This window comes from Carettochelys insculpta, chromosome 6 (assembly GCF_033958435.1).
Source record: "Carettochelys insculpta isolate YL-2023 chromosome 6, ASM3395843v1, whole genome shotgun sequence".
Taxonomy (NCBI): domain Eukaryota; kingdom Metazoa; phylum Chordata; order Testudines; family Carettochelyidae; genus Carettochelys; species Carettochelys insculpta.
In genome coordinates this window covers 28,167,429-28,181,050 of record NC_134142.1, presented here as the reverse complement: position 1 = coordinate 28,181,050, position 13,622 = coordinate 28,167,429, and the positions used below count along the sequence as shown (strand labels likewise).

Genomic DNA, 13,622 nt, shown 5'->3' with positions numbered 1-13,622 from the left:
CTATCCAAGACCAGTCTAAGAGTCCTTATGAAGAGTATCATTACACAGATTTATTATTAACTAGATTACTTATTTGCCTGATCAATCAAAACAAAAGCTTTATAAATAGAGTAATAAAGTATAAATTACTTTGGAACCTGAAATCTGACAACTGATAATGAGAGATGTTTTTAAATTATTAAGTATAGTTTAATCTTTTCAATAGTTTAAAATCAAAATACAAAATATTTATTTTTATTATTTAGGTTTAATATTATTTTATTCTTTTTATTTTAAGTACTTACTCTCTCCCCATCAGATCCAGGTTTTACTGCTGTTATGGTCAGTTCCAGGAGTCCCATATCCATAACACGAATATAATCTGAAAGTCAAAATGAATACTTTGCACACTGCCCAACATCAAATATCTTAAATTCTGTTTTGTTTGAAAAAAAAAATCTCCGTTAAGAAGCATAAGCAACAAAATGTTGTTTGCTTTGATCTTATCAACATATTTTATTTAGGAGGAGCTGTTTGGGCTCATTTCTTAGCTGCTTCTAATTTATACTCGCCACAGTTGAGGACAGAATAGGAGAACGGTTGCCTTAAGCCACCTTTCCATTCATCCAAGTCTTGGCCAGATGGGGCCAAAACAGTGACTATGCTGCCTGCTAAGAATCAAGCAGAACACTGCATGTGTTGCATGACCCTGGCCCCTCCTGTGCATTATCGAGTAGGTGCCAACAGGTGGCATAAAGTAGTGAACTGACAGATTCTTCTTGGAGCTGAACCTGCAGATCAGTTCTAGGCTGGTGCCCTAACCACTGGACTACTGTCTTCAGAGATAGCCCTTTAAATACCTTAGCCCACCAGCAAGATTCTTGATTGTTTTTTAAAATATCCAGTGAATTTATTGATGTGTATTACAACAAATTTAAAAATGCGGGAACACCAGTGAAAAAAGGTTAATTTCAATTTTATGTGGAAATATCAACTTTAGTACTGAGGGATGGGAGGACAAAAATACAACAAACAGAGAAAAGTGAGAATACTTCTGACCTGGGTCCCTGCTTCAGAAGGAGAGATGATGGCTCAATATCGTGGGTGGTCCAGGTTACTAAGCTGACACCTCTCCTTCCAGAGTGGGCCTGAAGCGGAAGAGGTGAAGGAGGCCAGGGCATCATCTCCTCACACCTCTTCTGATTCAGGGCCTGCTCTGCAAGGAGACACAGCATCACAGTTAACAGGGATGTCTGTACTACTAAGCCACCACCTCTCCTGGAGCAGGAAGTCAGGTCTGGAGAGAGAAGGGGTTTTCTCTCTTGTTTCACCCAGGTTACTAAGCTGCTGTCTCTCCTGGAGTGGGGAGCTGGGTCTAGGGAATTCTGACACTTCTTTTTTTGGGACTCTTATCACTGATGTATACACGTGCATGTTCATGCGCACATGTATTTCTCACTACACTGCTTACTGTAATGGAGTCTTATATTTGTGCTTAGATGTACGTAGTGTTGTAGCTGTGTTGGCCTTAGAATATTTGAGAGACAAGGTGGGAGATGGGGCAGTGTCCTTTAATGAACCAACTTCTCCTAGTAAGACAGCTTTTGAGCTACACAGAACTTTTCTTTTGACCTAGAAAAGGTACTAAGAGTGTCACAGATTAATACGATATTCAACAGATAATTTAGCATAAGTAGTTAGTATATATTGTAAGGGACCACTCAAAGTGCAGTGGGCCATTAACATCCCTGTAGTCATTAGACAAAAATGGGTGATTAGTGGGTTACAGATTGTTGTAATAATCCACAAATCCAATGTCTTTATTGAGATCATTACTTTTAGTATCTAGCAAAGTTAAGAAGTTAAACTGCACGCTTGGCTTTTGAAAATGTATGAGGACTGAAAGGTCAGATAGAAAGTGATAGCTTTGAGAAAAATATTCATCTATAGATGACGGTGTTTCTGTCTTTTATCATTTTCCTGCCTAAATTCATCTGAAGGTATAATGATTGTCTAGTTTCATCTACATAATCCTTACTGGGCCATTTAGTGCCCTAGATGCGGTACATCATATTTCATTAGAGCATGCACAGGAGCCATGATTCTTGAAATGTGTGTTGTGGGGAGGTACTGATCATTGTAGGGGGTGGAGATGTGTCTGTTGGTTTTGCATCCATTCTGGTTGGGTCTGGTGCTGCTCTGAGTCGGTGTGCCCTTGTCACTGGGGAGCTTGCTTCTGATGATGAACTTAGAGAAGTTGGAGTGGTGGTGGGGGGCTGTCTGAAGGCCCAAAGAGCAGTGTAAGAAAGATTTCTTTCAGAATGGGACCCATTTGAGTATGGATTTTAGTAATTTGATAATACCCCACAGAAGATCCAGTATGAGGTGGCAGGTGACAACTATGGGTATGTGGTTGGAGAGGTTTTATTTCTGTACTGAACCAGGTTTCATGGAACCTGCTACCCAAAAGCTCCAAAAGAACCTGCCAGAGCCTTACAGAAAAGAACTTTTATTTTCCTATTCTGTGACATGACCCTGAACATATAGTTTAAAACTACACTGGGCATTTTCTTCTGCTAGTCCACGTTACACGCTCAGATCTATCTTACTGATTACTATAAACCCAGCATTCTTCTACAGTAGCCTAATGTTTTTAATAAAGAGGCACAATAGTCCCTTGAGTTATGCAAGGCTTGCATCCCTATGCACCCTCGTATAATTCAAATTTCACGTAAGTCGGGGCAGCATTTTTCCCCAGCGGAATGCACGTTCTGCAGCTAGGGAAGCAGCAGGAGCACCTGGAGCTCCTTTTGAAAGGTAAGTCCTGTGGTTGGGAGGGGTCAGTTGCAACGGGTTAAGCCTGATGGTGGGCTGGGGTCATGGGAGGGAGGCGGGGGGGGTTAAGCCTGGAGTGGGTTAGGGCTGCAGGGGGTTGGGGGGCGATGAGCCGCAGACATGGGGCCCTTCAGGAGGTTAAGCTGGAGGCACGTGGGGGGTCAGCCAGAGCTGGGCATGGAGGTGGGGTTGAACCAGAGCCAGGCACAGCAGGGAGGGGGTGAGCCAGAGCTGCAGCCAGGTGTGGCGGGGGGAGGGACGAGCTGGAGCTGTGCGGGGTGTGGGTGAACTGGGAGAGGGGTTGTTTGAACAGGGGCCATGAAGGGGGGTTTGAACCGGGGTCATGCTGGTGGGGGCATTGGTCCAGGGCCGGGAGGAGTGGGATTCTGAGTTGCGCTTAACTCTCATTAATGTGAGTTAAGCGCAACTTGAAATCCCGCGTTTCAAGGGATTACTGTATTTAATGTCTGAAGGCTATATTTATAAGTTTAGCATATGGTTACTGCTGCTTCTAAAACACCCTTACCTCTGTGCAGATTCACTGAAACAGTGTTGCACTTGTCAGACAAATACAAAGCAGCCTCATCCAATATTATTCTACAGGAGAAAATGGGAAACAAAAGTTCCAGGTAAAAACTGTGCCCTTCACACAAAGTAAATTAAATGAAACTATGTAAAAAGCTAGAGCATATTTAAATCCTAAAGTTTTCGCTCTCCATTGTATGAATTCTTAATAACTATCCTTTCATCTGGCTGATAGGGCATGGAGATGATTATTAAAAAATAAAAAATTAAATTGTAACTATTGTCAGTTTAATCTCTTGTGGGGTTGTAAATTATCCAGGACTATATACAGTCTCTCTGGATTAGAGGCCCCCAAACCATAGGGGCAGGAAGGAATGGCCAGGAGGGCCCAGTAGGCCACTGACCAACCTACCCACCAATCCCCAGCTTTACTCCAGTCCCAACCCACCACTGCCTCCCTGGTTTCTAGACCCTCAGCTGGCCCCATCCCTAGCTTCAGAACAACTCTGCTCCAGGCCCTGTGCCTGCTGTCAGAATCAGCCACTGGCCACACCTTTGTTCCAAACAGTAGCATGAGAGGAGGGCTCTGAGTTTGTGGACATGAGGCTTGCAACACTGTTCTACAAACCCAGGATCATCTCTAGTTTGCTGGGTGATAGAATAGTGAGATGAAAAAGTCTGCACCTCTAACCAGGATGCCACTCTGCAAATATCTTGGATTGGGGCCTGGGCCAGAAATGCCATGAAGGAAACTTTAGCTCTCATTGAGTGGTCAGCCCAGATGGTGGGAGATGGGGCACCTGCCCGTGCATAACATGAGGCAATGCAAGAAGTGATCCAGGATGAAATTCTTTGGGCCAAAACTGTCAGACTTTTCATTCTGTCTGCTATTGCCACAAAGATCTGTGTGGACTTATGGAACCGTTTGATCCTTTCTTTTTAGAAGGCCAGGACATGCCCAACATCCAATGGGTAGAAATACTGCTCCTCCCTACTCTTTGCAGTTTCAGGAAGAATACTGGCAAGAAGATAGCATAATTACTGTGAAACTGCAATACTACTTTCAGGAGGAATGTGGGGTAGTGGCAAAATTGAACCTTGTCCTTAAAGAACATTGCATACAGGGATTCTGTTGTAAGGGCCCTCATCTCTGAAACCCTCCTGACAAAGGTAATTGCTAACAGGAAGGTGACCTTCTAAGAAAGGTACAAGGAGAATGATGTCAACAGCTCAAAGGAAGGGCCTGTGAGTCTTGACAGAACCAGGTTTTGGACCTATGGGGCTCATGGATCTGCATGTATAGTCTCTAAAAGCACCTGAGGAAGTGAACAGTCACTACATGAAGAAAAGAAAGACTTATCCACTGGAGCATGGAAGGCTGAGATGGTCAATTGATATACTTTAACTGGATGAAATGGCTAGGCCATGCTATTTCAGAGAAAGCAGATACTCCAGCACAGACAGGAGAGATGACCTAGAAGGTAAGAGGTCTCACTGGGATGACCACACAGAGAACTGCTTCCAATCACTGAGGTAAGTCACTCTAGTAGATGGTTTCCTATTACCTAGCAGACGTGCTCTGAATAGGCCAGCTCTGTGAGAATTAACCATGTGGTCAGGTGGAGGGTCCTAAGGTTCAGGCTGAGCAACTGCATATGATCATGTGAGATCAGGTCTGAGAGGCAGCTGCACTGGGGTCACTACCAGTGTTCCCTGTAAGCTGGGCATGCATGTGGCCATTCAAGTGAGACACAAACACTGCCCACCTGGTTAACAGCTCACCCACTGCTAGGTTTTGTTTCCACTGGTGGTGCACACTCACATATGGCTTGATGCACATAAAAAAATTATTCTGCCCATGGATGGAGAAAATCTGCACGTGGATGGAAGTGATTAGAAGGAACATTGGTCACAAGCAATGCTGGCATGGCCGTGCTATGGCCCTAAGAATAACCCTTGTTCTATCCTGCTTGATTCTGAGTAAGACTGTGCATGACAGGAATGGGGGAGAAATGCAGGATGATAGGGTCTGCTGAGGTGATCTACCATATTATTCCAAGCTCACAGAATGCCAGAAGCTTCAAGGTGAATTGAGTGCTTTATGCAGAATTCCCACAAGCAAATGGTCTCTTAATAAAGGGAGAAGAATATGCATCTTCCTGCCTTTTGATATAAAACATGGATGCCACGTTGACCATAAAGACTTACACAGCCTTGCTTGCAATCTGGGATCAAAAACACTTGACATGCTAGGTGGATTGCTCTGAGCTCTCTGACATTTATGTGTAAGCAGAGTTCCTCCTGGTACCACATATCTTTAATCCTGAGGTGCTCGCAGATTGCTCCCCAACCTAGCTTGGATATATCCAAAATTAGGGATACTGAGGTATAGGTTCTGATGAAAGCAAAGCCCACCAGACCCAAGGGTCTGTCCACCAACTGAGGGAGATGAGAATCTGAGTGGGAACTATAAGCACTGAGTCCAAAAGATGCTGAAAGACAGCCTAATGGATACCACTGAAGGAAAAATCTCCAGCCATTGTGCATGCGGTGTGCTACACCAGCTAATGTGAAATGGACAGGAGCAACCACTGGAAGAAATAAAGGCTACAATCCTTTGTGAGCTTCCATATTTTGTGAATACTTTAATTTATACCTGAGAGTAGAAGAGGATTTATCCAGTGCAACATTACTGGAAATGCTGAAAGTTTCAACAGTAAGTAGAGATCTGGTTGGCAAAAACAAGGGCCTAATAATAAAAAAGGAGACAAAATTTTAATACATTCTACATACTTCAGAAATGCCACAATGCAGTCTTAGAGGTTAATCAAGACAACTATTTTTACTTATAACATTTCTTCAAACATGCCTGTACAAATATGAATTCTGATATGTAAACTGGGGCATTCCAAAAGAGTATCCAACGGAACAGTTACAGTAGCATAAGGGGAGGTGCACATAATTCATTTTATTTACCTGTAATCAAGAGCACAACTCCAGAGGTGTATATGAAAAGTTGTAATGGAAGCTGGAGGATTATATCCCAAAATAGGCTCATCGGAAATATTTAAAAAATATAAAACCTACAATCACAAAAATATAATTATGATCTTTCAATATGTGCTAGTTAAGTAAAATGTGAATTTTTTAAAAAATAACCTTTGATACATAATAACATGTTTGACAGAGAGAAGGTGAGGGGGAGAAACTCAGAATATTAAGGGGCATTTACTCAATATTTGAAAGGGAAAGTGTTCTAGGTAAAAAGGGAAGAATGTGCAAGAAGGAATGCCCAAAATGTTGAGATGATGATGACAGGAATGGAAACAACTTTTTAAATCTAACCCAGCAACTGCAGAAGTGCGTGTTAGTTCCTATATAAAGATGTAAGAATTTAAAAATGATCACACTAAATTAGACTGATGGTCCACCTAGTTCAGCAACTGGCCTTTGAACAGTGGCCAATGCCAGAAGCTTGCTTCATAGGTAATGAACAGAACAAGGCAACCATTAAACAATTCATCTCCTTAGCATTTGACAACCAGAGGCTTATGGACACCATTTATGGACCTATCCTCCCTGAAATTTCCTGATTTGTTTGTTTTGAATGCAGTTATCATTCTGGTTGTCACAACATCCCCTGGCAATGACTTCCACAAGGTGATCACACTATGTGGTCACAGTGTGAAGAAGTACTTCTTTTTGTTTGTTTCAAATCTGATGCCTATTAATCAATTGGGTGACCCCTAGTTCTTATGTGAAGTAAAAGGATAAATAAGAGTAGTAGTAAGCCACTCCTACATCCTGGAGCACAAGCCACTGACAACCATTCACCAGAGTCCCCTGTCCTCGGCGATCTTTTCTAATTTTGAGCAGGTATAGCCCGTCTTTTCTAGTGTCTGCCTTCAGGTCTCTATGCCAGATGTTTCTTGGGTGCCCTCTTTTCCTACTTCCTTGTGGGTTCCAACTTAACGCTTGCCTTGTGATGTTGGTGGTTGGTTTTCTAAGGGTATGTCCAAACATTGCCATCTTCTCTTCCTGATTTCTTCTTCAACTGGAAGTTAGCAAGTCAGTTGCCACAGGTCTTGATTGTTGATGGTATATGGCCAGTGGTTCCAGAGGATTTTATGGAGGTGGTTATTGATAAATGTCTGGACATTTTTGACAGTTCTCTTTGTTGTTCTCCAAGTTGCTGCTCCCTAGAGGAGGACTGACGTGACACTGGAGTTGAATAACCTGATCTTAGTCTGAGTTCTGATCTGCTTAGAATTCCAGATATTTTTCCATGGGCAGAAAAGCTGTTCTGCTTTCCCAATCCTTGCCCTCACATCAGCTTCAGTGCTGATGCTGATTAAATTTCACTTTCTCCACACCATGCATGATTTTATAGACATCCTTCATATCTCACTTTAGTAATCCACATTATTCTCGAGTGTCTATTTTTTCCACTATTCTGGTCTGAACCACTACTTCCGCCTTGTTCTTTATTATTAGGAAAATTTTCTTATCGAAACTTGCCAATCTTTAGTTGAAATGCCTATATGTCGTTTAATGTTATTTCAGTTTATTCCTCTACATTTTTCCCTTCAAGTACTTGTTTTGTCAGCACAGTCCCCCTGTAGGGGTTAACTGTGGAAGAACTTTGTAAGTGTCGGTGCAGGAGTGGTGAGGCATGCAATCTCCCCCACCTCACCAGCCCCCACACCCAGATCTGATGAGCCAGAAACAGGCCTCTGAAAACATACTATTTGAGACAAGCGGTGGCATCACTATAGCAACAAGTTATAGATAAGGGTGAGAGAACATGCAACAACCTTGTAAGAGGAGATGTGGTAAACACGTAAGCAGGGTTAAAGAACAAGAAGTAACAGAACTACTAACAGATCAATAACTGACAGCTAAGGAAATACCATAAATGGTAATGAGTGACCTAACGAAACTGTATAATGAGGAAGAAAAACTGTATATAACCAACACAGAAAGCAATGCAATTAGGACCTCACCAATGGGCCATAGCACTGGTGCTTCAGAAGACAAGAGAACTCCCACTCGTCTGCAGCTGACTGGGGTCCCCAGCTTGCCGAAAGGGATGCGAAATGCCACTTTCCTATCAAGCTTTTGCTTTTTAGTTAAGGGTTTATTCCTAAAGCTGGTCAGAGCAATAAACTGCTTGTGGTTAATAGATATCTTGTCAGTGTGTTTTGTCCTCAGAGAGCCCAATGTTGAACCTGAGATAACTTTTGACTCCAACAATTGGTGCAGCGAGCAAGGTTCTCTTAGTACATCTTACTCAGAATGTACGAAAAAGTGAAGCAGAAGAGCCATGGAGACGAGAGGGTAGAGCATCGAATTCCAGGCTGGCCGTGCACATCAGCCTGGGGCTCGGTTGCTCAGCTTTGGTATGATGTATGCCTGCTGTGCAGTTCAAGGGGAAGCTAGATGATGGGGTCAGTCCCACTGGCATCCAAAAGGTACTGGAGGCATTAGAAGTGCTAAAAAAAGATAAGGGGGTGCGCCAGGCTGGATACCTGTTCTTAAGTGCACTCCACTGTGTATGTGAAGAAAACAAGGGGTTACAGTGGGAAATGGCACAGCTTAAGGAGGTAACATAGTCAATAAGTCACTGGAAAGTGCTAACCCTTCAGGCAGAGCAGCAAACATTCTAAGCAGATAACATTTTCCTCCTTTAACTGATTGAAATCTGCTGTTAAGAACTTGCAAAGAAAAGAAAAAATGCGTATGTCATCCCGTTTCAAAGCAACAGACTGTCATTCTGATAATGCTGGCAGAAATGAGACAGATACAGAAATGACAGCCATAACAAAGTTGTGGGATGGTACATGGGGGCAAATGGAATGACCTAGGTAAACCCTCCTCCACTGACCAGTGGGTAACTGCACCTTCATTGCCACCTTAAGATAAGAACCAGGTTTTGGAAAAATTACCTGCCAAACCTAGATCAATTCCCGTTAAAATGGGAAGCATGCCTGGTGAATGAGAGAGTCATCCTCCTCACAGTTACCACCCCAACTTACTCCTGAAGCCTCCCAAGCAAATAGACTATTAAAAATATACAGCATATTGCCCACGAGAAAGGGGATATCTTTAAAGAATTATTTTAAAAGGGGGAATGCAGGAACAAAGTGTTTGCAAATAAGTCAAGGACACCTTGAGCCAGAGCTTAACAGGCTGGCTCAATGTTTAAAAAGTAATTAATTGACTGCTGTTGGTTCCCCTCCCAGTAAGATTTTAATGAGTTTTGACAAGTTTGCATGAATGTGCACAACTGTTAAAAGCAGCAGAAATTAATACTGCCCAGGAACCAACATTACACAGAATTAATTGGAGCCATTAAGCAGCCATGCACTGAGTCTTGATAATGATGTTGCTCAAATGCTCTTATGTCACTCAAATGGTTAAATGTGCAGCTCAAAAGGCATGCATAATTAGCAAAGATCTAAGAAGTCATCAGGAAAAAGGCTTTTCAGCAAGCAAAGGCAGCAGAAGCTACTGCCCTAGCCCTGGGACAATGGGAGCTGGGTCCTGTAGAATTGCAGGTCTCTGCCCAGGGAAATCAAGCTGTCTGGAGCCTGTGGCAAATGCAGCAGGGGCATCGTGTACCTCTGGGATTCTGGAGTAAAACCCTGATGGGGGCCAGCACTAACTACACTCCCCTTGAGAAACAGATCCTGGCTTGTTATCTGTCATCGCTGGACACTGAACATGTCACTCAGAACCGGCAGGGGTTGCTGCGCCCCAAGCTCCCGATCATGAGCTGGGTGTGAAGTACAGCAGCTCCCTGGTCAGGACAAGCCATGCGAAGCACGCCTTTACAGTGAAGGTAGTACATCCAGGAGAGAGCGAAGCCTGGACCCTCAGGGGTTTCTCATTTGCATCAACTGGTAGCACAGCTCACAGAGGGAGATAAGGCTGATCAACCCAGCCAGCAACAGCTACCTCTGCTGGGAGGGACAGCAGTATGGAGCCCATCCTTACAGTACGCTGACCCATGACCAGAAAACGTTTGCCTGGTTCACTGATGGTTCTGCTCAATACATGGGGGGTGCTGCTGCTTTTGACTGCAACACTCCCTCTCACTAATTTAAACTACAAAAGTTTCTTCAAAACATCCCTCATGTGTGACACATGCCATCATTTTCTTTGCAGCTCTCTCCCCCCTAGTTTATTGCTATTCTTTTTATAAAGAGGTACACCTGAGTTCTGCACTCAGGAACTTTCTCTCCAGTCATGTGTGCTATATACTGCATCTTAAAATCACACATCTCAATACACCCTTTTATTCCTTTGCAGTCTGGAATTACAGGCTTAAATTTAATCGGTCATTCACTTGCTCTGAAGCTTTTATTCCAAATACTATTATTCAAACAAGTTGTGGGAAAGAGGTAGGAGAGAAGCAACTAAAGAAATTAAATGAGTAGATGAAAAAAGATGATTATTATAGGGCTGCAAATCTGAAGTGGAAAGCATTCCTTAGTAGCCAGGGATTTTTTTTCCAATTGAGAATAATTTATATAATTGGATTCAGAGATAGACATGAAACTGATGAATATAATCAAGCACTGGTGTGCCAAGATCTTCTACCTAATAGTGACAGAGCAGTCTGAACTCAACATTTTGGATTCTGTGACATTCAGAAGATTCAAAATCATAGGAGAGGGAACCATTGCAAATAGATGGGAAATGATGACACAAATAAGGGTTTCACAAGATCAAATGCTAGGAATGATATGGAGACAGGAGGGGAGAACAAAGTCAAAGGACAGCAATCGCATTTCTGAGAAATAAGAGGATGATATTGAGTCAAATATAAAATCAAAAGATCAAGTTTTTTTTTCATTAAGGATCAGCGCACTCTTTATAACAATAAGTTGGAGAACTAAAATTAAACATGACAGCAAGAAAATTACAATAACCTGACCTGTTCATACCAGCTTAGATCTGAAGGCAATACTCTGTGCTGGAGAGTGGCTCCTCTCAACCCAACAGCAACTAGAAATTCCTGCACAGAAACATTTTGCAAATTAGTGTACATTAAATTAGTGGGTTTTTTTTTCATTTTGGACTCTGAACTTTAGGCTTCATCTTATTCCCATTTAAATCAACGGCCAGATTATTACTGACTTCAAGGGTGATGCGCGTGGGTCCTAAATCTGGATTTAGATATTATTTTAAGAAGATAAACACTATGTATTAATAGTCACGTCATTAATATCATGCTTAACATAGTTTAACCCTTTCTGTACGAATATTTTATGAATATCAAACCACTAACATTCAGGGGTACCATTCTAAACAGTAATGTGAAGACCAAAATAGGCCACACTACACTGTATACTCTAATGAACAAGCTATACTCTACTGAACAAATAAAACACAATATTCTTTAAAAGGAGCAGATTTTTCTTGTTTTAAATAATAACACAGCCACCTATTTGTCTATTCATGTAACATCTTTTGGCATGAAATAGCCCAAGGCACTTTATAGACTATGTTCACAGGGATCACTCACAAATGACTGACATGCAACCACATCAAGCAAGGAATCTGGCAGCAATTCTAAGAGGTGAAGCCACGAAGTGACTACTCTTTTTTTTTTTTTTTTTTTTTTTTTTTTAAAGAGTTCTTTTTTATGCTTTGCTGATGGTCAGATCTTTTCATCTTTGGCTTCAAAAAAGAAATTGCTTGTCCACTGCTTCATCAAAAAGCTTTTTCTCAAAACGCTTGGAAACAATTACAGGCCCCCTTTGGCTTTCTATTCTATAATCCACCGATATCAGCTAGATACAGTACTACATGCTATGGTCTGTGCCACGAGTTTTTAGCAGTCCAAAGGTGCACATGACACAAAAGTTACAGTCAGCAAGACCTTACAAAGGATCCACTTTACATCTGTTAGCGGGGTCTCAAAGAAAATCTAAGTGTAGGGGATGGGAGTAGGAGGGCTGAGGGAAGCCACGAGGAGGAGGCGGCAGCGGTGGTCCAGCAATGAGCAGAGGGAGGTAGCAGAGCGCTCGTGTGAAGTAGGTGTGTGTGGAGGGTGCATTTTGGGGCTGCAACGTGTTTAAGTCTGGGAGAGGGGGCATGGTTTGTGGGTGTGAGGGGTTTAAGCCCGGAGAAAGGGGAGCCAGTTTGAGCTGTGAGGGGTTTAAGCCTGGGGGTGGGGGGGACAGTTTGGGGCTGTGAGGGATGATCTGGGGCTGAGGGGGGCACATCAAGATTTATAGAAAAAAAGTTTCCCAGGAGAGAACTCTCCACCCACCATTTTTCAATTGTCTTGGGTTACAAAGTCTTACTGAATTGTCAAAATGGGTCACCGTCTTGAAAAGGTTGGGAACCGCTGTGCTAGAGGAAGAATGTAAGCAAGAACTTTGCATACTGACAAAAGAACTGGAGGTTTCTGTGTAAACAGACTGGCTGTTGTCTTTACCCCAGCTGGCGATAATCCTAAAGAGAGACTGGTATAAGAATGGAGGACACACACAAATTACCTTTCCCCCTCATCTCTACTCACGACAGCCACAACATTTAATAGACAAAGGACGCAACACTGAACTGGGTGGGGGAGGTCTTAGCTGAAGCAATGGAGAAAGAACTCTGTTAAGCTTTTACTTAGAAAAAAAAATTTTCCAAATTTACTTAAATTAGGTATTAGTTGGTGGCTTACCTTTTTATTTCCTCTGTAACCAATTCTGACTTTTATGCCTTATTACTTGTAATGACTTAAAATCTTTCTGTAGTTAATAAACTTGTTTATTGTTTTATCTAAGTCAGTGTGTCTTTGGTTTGAAGAACTGGGAATCTTCACTTGAGATAATAAGGATAGTGCATACCATATTCCACTAATAAAAAGGCAGACTTTAGACATGAAGATCAATGCTGGCTAGCAGATATGTCCTGTAGTTAGAGGCAGTAATTAAAGGGCATTAGGAAGACGCACAATGATCTGCTGCATCACTCTGAGGTCCATGAAGAGTAAGAACTACAGATATATTGGCGTCTCTGTGCCAGAGGTTACCAAGGCCCTAGCAAAGCTTGAACCACAGAGCTGATGAGCCCTGGTGATTGTTTGCAGTTGGCTGTCAGTGGAGACTACCTCTTTTTCCATCCACTTCTGTGCCACTACAAGTACTGATGGATTGGCGGTGTGTGTGCATGCATGCGCACAAATCCAGAGATCCTATAATCTGCTTGTATGAATGAATACCCGAGTCAAATCCAAATGAACCACTCCTACCAATGCAGGCAGTGAGACTGGCAATAGA

The 13,622-nt window shown here is 42.5% G+C and overlaps 1 protein-coding gene across 3 annotated transcripts in view; it reads right to left on the bottom strand.

Annotated features, from left to right (window-relative positions):
- Positions 1-13,622, bottom strand: part of ATG2B (autophagy related 2B) — a 92,730-nt gene that overhangs the window by 36,631 nt on the left and 42,477 nt on the right. For all 3 annotated transcript variants that reach the window (XM_074996558.1, XM_074996559.1, XM_074996560.1), the window contains 5 exons: positions 11,279-11,359; positions 6,316-6,422; positions 5,996-6,088; positions 3,341-3,411; positions 285-361 (listed from right to left, as the gene is read on the bottom strand). In XM_074996558.1, coding sequence (XP_074852659.1) covers positions 285-361; positions 3,341-3,411; positions 5,996-6,088; positions 6,316-6,422; positions 11,279-11,359 — 429 coding nt within the window. The remainder of the gene's footprint in view (positions 1-284; positions 362-3,340; positions 3,412-5,995; positions 6,089-6,315; positions 6,423-11,278; positions 11,360-13,622) is intronic.